This window comes from Aplysia californica, unplaced genomic scaffold (genome assembly GCF_000002075.1).
Source record: "Aplysia californica isolate F4 #8 unplaced genomic scaffold, AplCal3.0 scaffold00188, whole genome shotgun sequence".
NCBI lineage: Eukaryota > Metazoa > Mollusca > Gastropoda > Aplysiida > Aplysiidae > Aplysia > Aplysia californica.
In genome coordinates, this window is record NW_004797458.1 from 1052061 (window position 1) to 1059560 (window position 7500).

General features: G+C 42.2%; 1 protein-coding gene across 3 annotated transcripts in view; it reads right to left on the reverse strand.

Moving 5' to 3' along the window:
• LOC101845547 (sex peptide receptor) overlaps positions 1 to 7500 on the reverse strand; it is a 30201-nt gene that overhangs the window by 8682 nt on the left and 14019 nt on the right. For 2 of the 3 annotated variants that reach the window (XM_005098638.3, XM_005098642.2), the window contains exon 2: positions 53 to 260. In XM_005098638.3, the coding sequence (XP_005098695.1) occupies positions 53 to 162 (110 nt within the window). In that variant the 5' untranslated portion in view covers positions 163 to 260. Of the gene's footprint in view, positions 1 to 52; positions 915 to 7500 lie in introns of those variants that run through there. The other variant, XM_005098639.3, reaches the window with a different exon arrangement.

Below are 7500 nucleotides of genomic sequence, written 5' to 3' on the forward strand. Positions count from 1 at the left end.
ACACACACACACACACACACACACACACACACACACACAAATCTTTACTCACGTTTGCACGGCCGAGGCGCCAGAGCCTGGACTGTCCACGAGCGTTGCCAAACCAACAGACCCTGCCAGACCGCCCTGGGAGATGGATGAGTTTGCGGGAACGAGCTCCATGCTGTGACGTCAGCGAGATGCGTGCACCACAATTAACACGGCTATATCAATGACGTAATGACGTCAGAAAAGTCCCCTTCGTTTGACGACGCCGACCTCTGCGGGAAAAGAATGATGACAGCTACTGTTGCTGGGCAGTGCGGAGAGAAATTACTTTTCGAGAGCAGCTGTGATGAATAAATCGGTAACAACTCCAGACTGTAATCAAAATGAGGACAGCAATAATAGATAGATAGAACAAAAAAAACAGGAATCGCAATAATAGACAATAATACCAATAACAATAAAAGATAACAATAACAGTAACAACAATGATTCAATCAGTCACAACTCGGCCCCTGTGGTGTAGGAGTTAGGCGCTTTGCTGTTCAACACAAGAGACCTGAATTCTATTCCCCAGTGGGGAGATTTTTTGTTGTAGAGTATCTCGGTTTTTCTGCTGGGATGCTTTATCCCTCTACTCAGTCCGGGTCAGCCCTATCAGGCAGGGTCGAAACCTTGCCTTTTAAGCTTAAATGATCTAAAATGTGTCGATGAGGGGGTAAAAACTTCGACAACTTTTTTTAAAATCAGTGACAAAGGCTTTAACTTTGTGTGGCAAGTGCCGTAAAATTCATGGTAGATCTAAACTAAAGGCTACTAAGTGAATAGTTGGTGGGCAATTAGGTGTGGTTTTCTTCTTCTTTCCGACTAAACATATATCGTTCCTATTTCTCTCCCTTCTTTCCTTTGTATGTTACTCTCTTGTAACACCTCCCATCTTTGGCACGTATATGACCTAGGTATATCTGTGTTGTAAGTGTCTTTAAACAACTCTCACCAAAATAAATTATAAAGGCTTCAGACCCGCCTACTAAATCATCTAAATTGTGCCGATGGGGGCGTCAAACAGCTAATATTAATTAAAGGCTGCAATATTTTTTTTTAAGCCTTCATGCCTTCATAGTCATCAGAGTACATCCCAATTTGGGCACATACATAATCAGCGCTTGGGACGAGGTAGTGACCTACGGTACGTCACTGTTCAACACACCCAGATTTAGAATAAAATCGACCAACAAGTTGATGAATTGGTTTTGTTTATTTTGTTTGTTTTGTTTTGTTCTTGTTTGTTTTTGGGGGGTTGCATTAGCGCGAGACCAGTCTGTGTAGAAATTGCGGGTAGGTCTGACCTATAGAAATCGGAATTTAATAAATTTAAACAACTTTTCGAGTTGGCCGCGTCTGTCATATTGGCTGACTAGAACACAAACATTATTGTCGTAAACATGCAAGTTCTGTTTTATATTAGTACAAGCACGATCACCGGAACGTCACAATAGAAATCCTACAGCTACTGATGGCCATTGAGCCATAATAACACGAGGTGATGAAAGGGTAAAGCTGGGAAAATGATAGACTTTTTTAAGGGTAGATCTACCATGTAGCAGAGCAAAAACTGTCTAAGACAGCTACCAATGTCGAGGAGAAAAGAGGCGTCCTAGACAGGTAGACGTCTTACACAGTGCCATTATAATGTTTAAAAGATTATACGGCAGGAAACAGGAAGTGGTTGTTTGAACAGGTGAGTGTCTTATACAGGGGGGCCGTTAGAGCAGGTTCGACTCTATTTCTGGCTTGTGACGGACGGACAAGCGGAAGGGGTGCGTAGGTGTCTGGTCGGGAGACACAGTGTGTTTGGTTCCAAGCAGTAGGCCTACCATAAAGAACAAAATAAATCTTAACTAAATCATGTGTTATGCTGAATTGCCTACGCCCACCCTCCCCTCTCTCGGCCAAACTGGTATGTGGTGTAGTGGTTACGCTCTTCGACTTAGCATGCAGGTGACCCGAGTTTGATTCCTGAGTGGAGAGGATTTTTATCGAGTATCTCTGTCTTTTTGCTTGGATGTTATATCCCTCTGATCCCGGGTTGGTCCTTAAAGGCAGGGTTTTGCAGCCTGTCTCCTGAATAATCTAAAATGTCGATGGGGGTGTAAACATCGAGAACTTTTTACTTCTTCCGGCTTGATGAAATCGGTGGAATTAGGGTGATAATGATACTTTCCACATGACACACCGCCCACTGCGTCAGGTCAACGCGCTAGTGTTAGGAGACTGAATTACGTGTGGCATTTGAGTCTTTCTAGCTCTTTCTCGTCCTTTGTGGAAACGTTTTTCCCTGTCAGCTCGCGTATTTCGCAAAATTAGCACGACAGACATTCTTCAGGGTGTCCAAAAAGAGAGGACCCATTTGAAGAACTATAATAAATCGGTCATCTTTGCACCATATTTTTCTACAAAACTTGAAGGGGGGACTGAAGGCTATCTCGCTTAATAGTGGATCAAATTTTACCGAATTTTACACATATAACAAGCATAGTCATTGACATATCTTACGTAATGAGTACCGAACTTATTTTTCATGGATATAGATTAATTTTTTGCATGCATGTTAGCAAAAATTAAATCTACAAATGTTTCTGTTAAAATATTTCTAAACGAATAAGCAATCTTTTAATGGATAATTTGCTGTGGTGGTATTCAAGTTTGAACAAAATCCGTAAAAATCCACACTCCAGAAATCAACAACAAAAATCTATTCCACATTTCCACATTTTAACAGAGAATTTTTTGGGATTACTCTTCCTTTCATTCTGTGAAAATCTCATGGAGATTGGATGAAAAATTGTGGAGTTATTCAAAAAAGTATATTGTAGAAAAATCGCTTTTTGAGAAAACGGGCGATAAAGAAAAGAAAAAAAGATTGACTTTATGAGGAAATGGTGGTGACAAACATGCCTGGTATGGAAAGATATAAGGCTTTAGGGGGTTCCTATGGGATGAAATAGTTGTACGAGAGACTGAGGCAGCAAAAAGTGCCAACAACTGAAAATCCATAATTTTGAGCCGAATTGGGACTTTCGGGAGTAGATCCAGCTCCCCCTTTAACAAATGAAATTCATCCAAAGGGACGTCCAATTTGTCGATATGAAGAAAATCAATTCACAAGTTCGGGAAACATCAAGTTTTAACAAGAGCAATCAAAATTGAGTAAAACACAAAACTTTACGCCTTAAAAGAGTTCAGCTACAGGGACGTGATCGGCCTCTTTTGATTCAGAACGAGGACGGTGGAACCACGACCGTCATATCTGATGGATATCTCACCGTGCGAGAATGTTTGGGGGGAGTTTGGAGAGGAGAAGGGTTAAGCTGTTGAGGAGGCCTGATTCCAGCAGGGTGTAGCCATACCCCACACTTCAAGAGCAGCCCTTGCATGGTTACAAGAAATGTTTGGAGAACGCCTTTTTAGCCAAAAGTTGTTGTTTTTTAATGAATGGTCACCGTATTTCCCCGACTTGAACCCTTCGAGTATTCTCTTTCAGGATTTTTTTGTCAGAGTCTGCGGTTTAAAAACACAAACAATCGAACAGTTGTACATGAATCCTATTGTTGAACGGACCGTCCAATGAATCGACGCAGAAACATGCCACGGCTTATTCAAAAATGTCCGCGGCGTATTCGAGTTTGTTTGTAGAGCAATTGTCAGCACCGTTCCCTGGAAATATTCAGGCATATCCATTTTATATGAATGTGATCTTCGAGGCACGAATACACATTATGATTAAATTTTAAGAAGTGCAAAATTTTTCGTTTCACTCAAAAGTGGTTGACATTTTAGAAACTTGATGCATCTCGAACAGTTGGATTCACGCTCGTATCAGCAAAGGCAATGTCCCTTTAGTTGTACAGATTGTAAAGCACACAGAGCTTGCTGTTGGGCGGGAAAATGCGCTGTACAAATTATATCCTATCTTTTATTATTTGTATTTTATTTGTTCCCAAGTTTTGTTGAAATCGGTCCATTGATGAGCGAGTGGTTGCCTTTTAAATGGGTCCTCTTTTTTTTTTAGACACGATATATTCTTTGGACTGAAGTCGCCCAGAAGTTGTCCCGCTCCTGTGAGCTGGAGACAGGATATACTACTTTAAATCGGTTGGTATCATGCTGGACTATCGAGAGGAGGGTCCGGGTTCAAATTCCCGACTGAGTGTTCTTGAATTGGGGTCGCTTTGTGTTGTGGGGTTTTTAAGGCTCTGAAACAATTTCGCTCGGTTCTATCGGAGATGGATGTTACATTCGGGGGCCCAGGCCTCTGAACTCTTTTTCATGTTACGGACACATGACGTATATGTCTGATCAGCAGCAGACCAAAGCTAGTAATGCTGCTTGTTTTGAATCATTATGCACAAATCAGAAAACAAATTTGCATATTTTATAGCATCCATGTCGTTGTCTGTCCTTTTGACTTTCAGGTAAAAGAAGCAGAATTTAAATACATGTATCGATGTGAATTAAGAAAGTTATGTCTTTTTTATAGTAAGGTGTGGAATTCCCCCATTTTACTACTACCGCATTACAACACATCTTCAAACGTGCAAATTGCGCGTCTTAAGTGAGTTTTTTTTTTAACCTTACAGTTTTGAAAAGGGCGTTAAACCTATACATTTACTTACTGTCACGAGACAAAAATGGGGGGGTTCAGGTGTGAATTGAGTAGTTTTAACTCCCATTAGTAACTCCCTGGGGGTGTGTGAAGAGGTCAATGTGTGATAAGCAAGAAATAGGTCAGAGATATCTAGTTACCCTGGGGTACGGGCTTTTACCCGGACAATTTGTCTTTGCTGTCTTCACCCTATCCACTAGATTTCTTTGGCATAATTTGACTCTTTAGGGTTTTTAGGGGTGTAGATCTATACTAAAGCATATCCATGCAATCTCTCTGTCTCTCTCTCTCTCTCTCTCTCTCTCTCTCTCTCTCTCTCTCTCTCTCTCTCACCCATACGCACACACAAACACAAACACACATACTCACCCACACACATACACCCACAAGCACACACACATAAACACACACTGACACACACACACATAAAAACACACACAAACACAAACACTTACACACACACACACACACACACACACACACACACACACACACACACACACACACACACACACACACACACACATGAGAGAGAGGGGGGAGGGAAGGGAAAGGAGAGAAAAAATGTATTGGTCAATGAGTGAGTGACCCAGGGTTGGAGAGTGACATTTCGGAACAAGTTCATAACCTTTGGATCAGGGACAAACACGTTATCACTTCTTTGTCATCAAGGCAGTGGTGGGATTGAGCGTAAAAACCTGAATAATAATATCATATATTGGTATTGCCTTTCGCACGGGTGTCGTGTGTGGGTACGAGTGTGTGTATGTGTGTGTGTGTGTTTGTGTGTGTGTATGTGTGTGTGTTTGTGTGTGTGTGTGTGTGTGTGTGTGTGTGTGTGTGTGTGGATGCTTGTGTGTGCGTTTGTATGTGTGTCTGCACGCTCGTCCGGGGTACAGAGACGAACACGAAAACGATATCTCTCTATCTCTCAATCTATCTCTCTATCTATGTATCTATGTATCTATGTATCTATGTATCTATCTATCTATGGCTTTCTCTTTCTCTCTCTCCTGGCATGACTGTCTGACTGTTTGTCTATCTCTCTGTACCTCTCTGTCTGTCTCTGTCTGTTTGTCTGTCTGCCTGTCTGTCTGTCTGTCTCTCTCTCTCTCTCTCTCTCTCTCTCTCTCTCTCTCTCTCTCTCTCTCTCTCTCTCTCTCTCTCTCTCTTTCTTTCTCTCAAAAGTCCCAAAAGACCCTTTGCATCATCTAAAGCTCCCTGCTGATTTCCCCGGGAGAGCACTTAGAGTGTATGAATATTTCATATCGCTTGCCTCGTCCAACTGCACGATGACTGGTTGAGCCTCAGGAGATTCGCCCGACTACGAGCTCGCAACTTAATCCCTGGAAATTTACACCTCTCTCTTGCTCACTCTCCATTTATCACCAAAGTGAATGCCTGTGAGATGAGATAAATAACTACTTAAGTTTGAAGCTACTGCTAGAAACAGTGTTATTTGCATGATTTCCTGGTGCGTTTGGTGGACGATTGGAGAGTGACATTTGGGGGGGGGGGGTCTTATTTTTTTTCCCTTTACCCTGTTGTGTCTGTCTGTCTTACTTACTTCTTCCCAGTAGTAGTACTCGGTGGCTATGTTCCCTATTATTGAAAGCTAGGAATCGTGGGAATCGTAGGAATCGACTCCGAACCCAATTACTTACTTTCTAATGATGTGATTTTTTTTTTCCGGTGGTTACCTGGTTGGTGCCGAACATCTTCAGGATTTAGGATAACCTTGATTTCGGAACACTACGAAGCATCAACTTCTTTGTTTTTCAAAAATAAATTCCTTTTCAAAAAGAAGATTTTAATGATAAAGATAACTGGCAACCGTTGGTCTACGTAAAAAGGAGACGGAAATTTACTTCCTTAGTATTAGTCTCGGGAATCGGTTCCGGAATCGACTCTTCGCCCAGCTCTACTTCCCAGAACAAACGACAGTTAGTTACATCACTGTGTCGATGTGCTTCTCTTAACTTAAATAACAAGATTTATTTCTCTATTTTTCTGGCACCAAGCCACCCTTATTGTGTTAATGTCCTTTTGTTTACCGTACTCCAACCAAAAACAGCAGAAGAAAACAGCTCATACAGGTATGATTTGAAAGCGACTGCGCTTCATTACGTCCGCCAACTTAATTACTTCTTCGCTGTTTTTGCTTGAAGTGATTAACCGCTGTGAACGTTTTGTGCTCATCTCGGCGTCTCACCGACGAGTGGTTGGACGCGGCCACGGGTACATCCTATTTCTTTGTTTTCCTACTGTTATTTATGTCTATCTGTCTGTCTCACCTCTTCCTGGCACTAAATCCACGTCATTGTGTCGAAGGGCTTCTCTTTACTCAAACGGAGAACGTGCAATAGCAGACTTAATCTGGGGGGCTCTCGTTGTCTAGAGGTTGTGAGGTACGCCTCTCATACAAAAAGCCCCCGGTTCGAAACTTGACAGTGACGGAAAATTTCTTCTCCAAATTTTCTTCTCTCGTGTCCTTTCTTTTTCTTTAGACATGTTCTGTCGTCTCCTTTTGTCTCCACTTTCTATCCCCTCCCCCTACCTTTTTGCCCCTTCCTCCGGGCTTTCGACTCTTTCCTGCAGCCTTTCAAGTTTCTACTGCTACTCCTTGGCTTCTTCTTACTGCTGTCTTTTAGCCACACCACTGATCTTGTGGTAGGCAAGATCTACACCTAGCCTTCTCGGATAACGGCGAAAAACCTCGGAGGTCCCGTGTTGAAGTTGCGCACGTTAAAGATGACTTGGTAGTCCAAAGATCGATAAGAGTAGGCTTCGACCGCCACCCGGGCAAAATTCAAAATTTCTATCAAACTGAAAACATTTAGTGCGTCCCG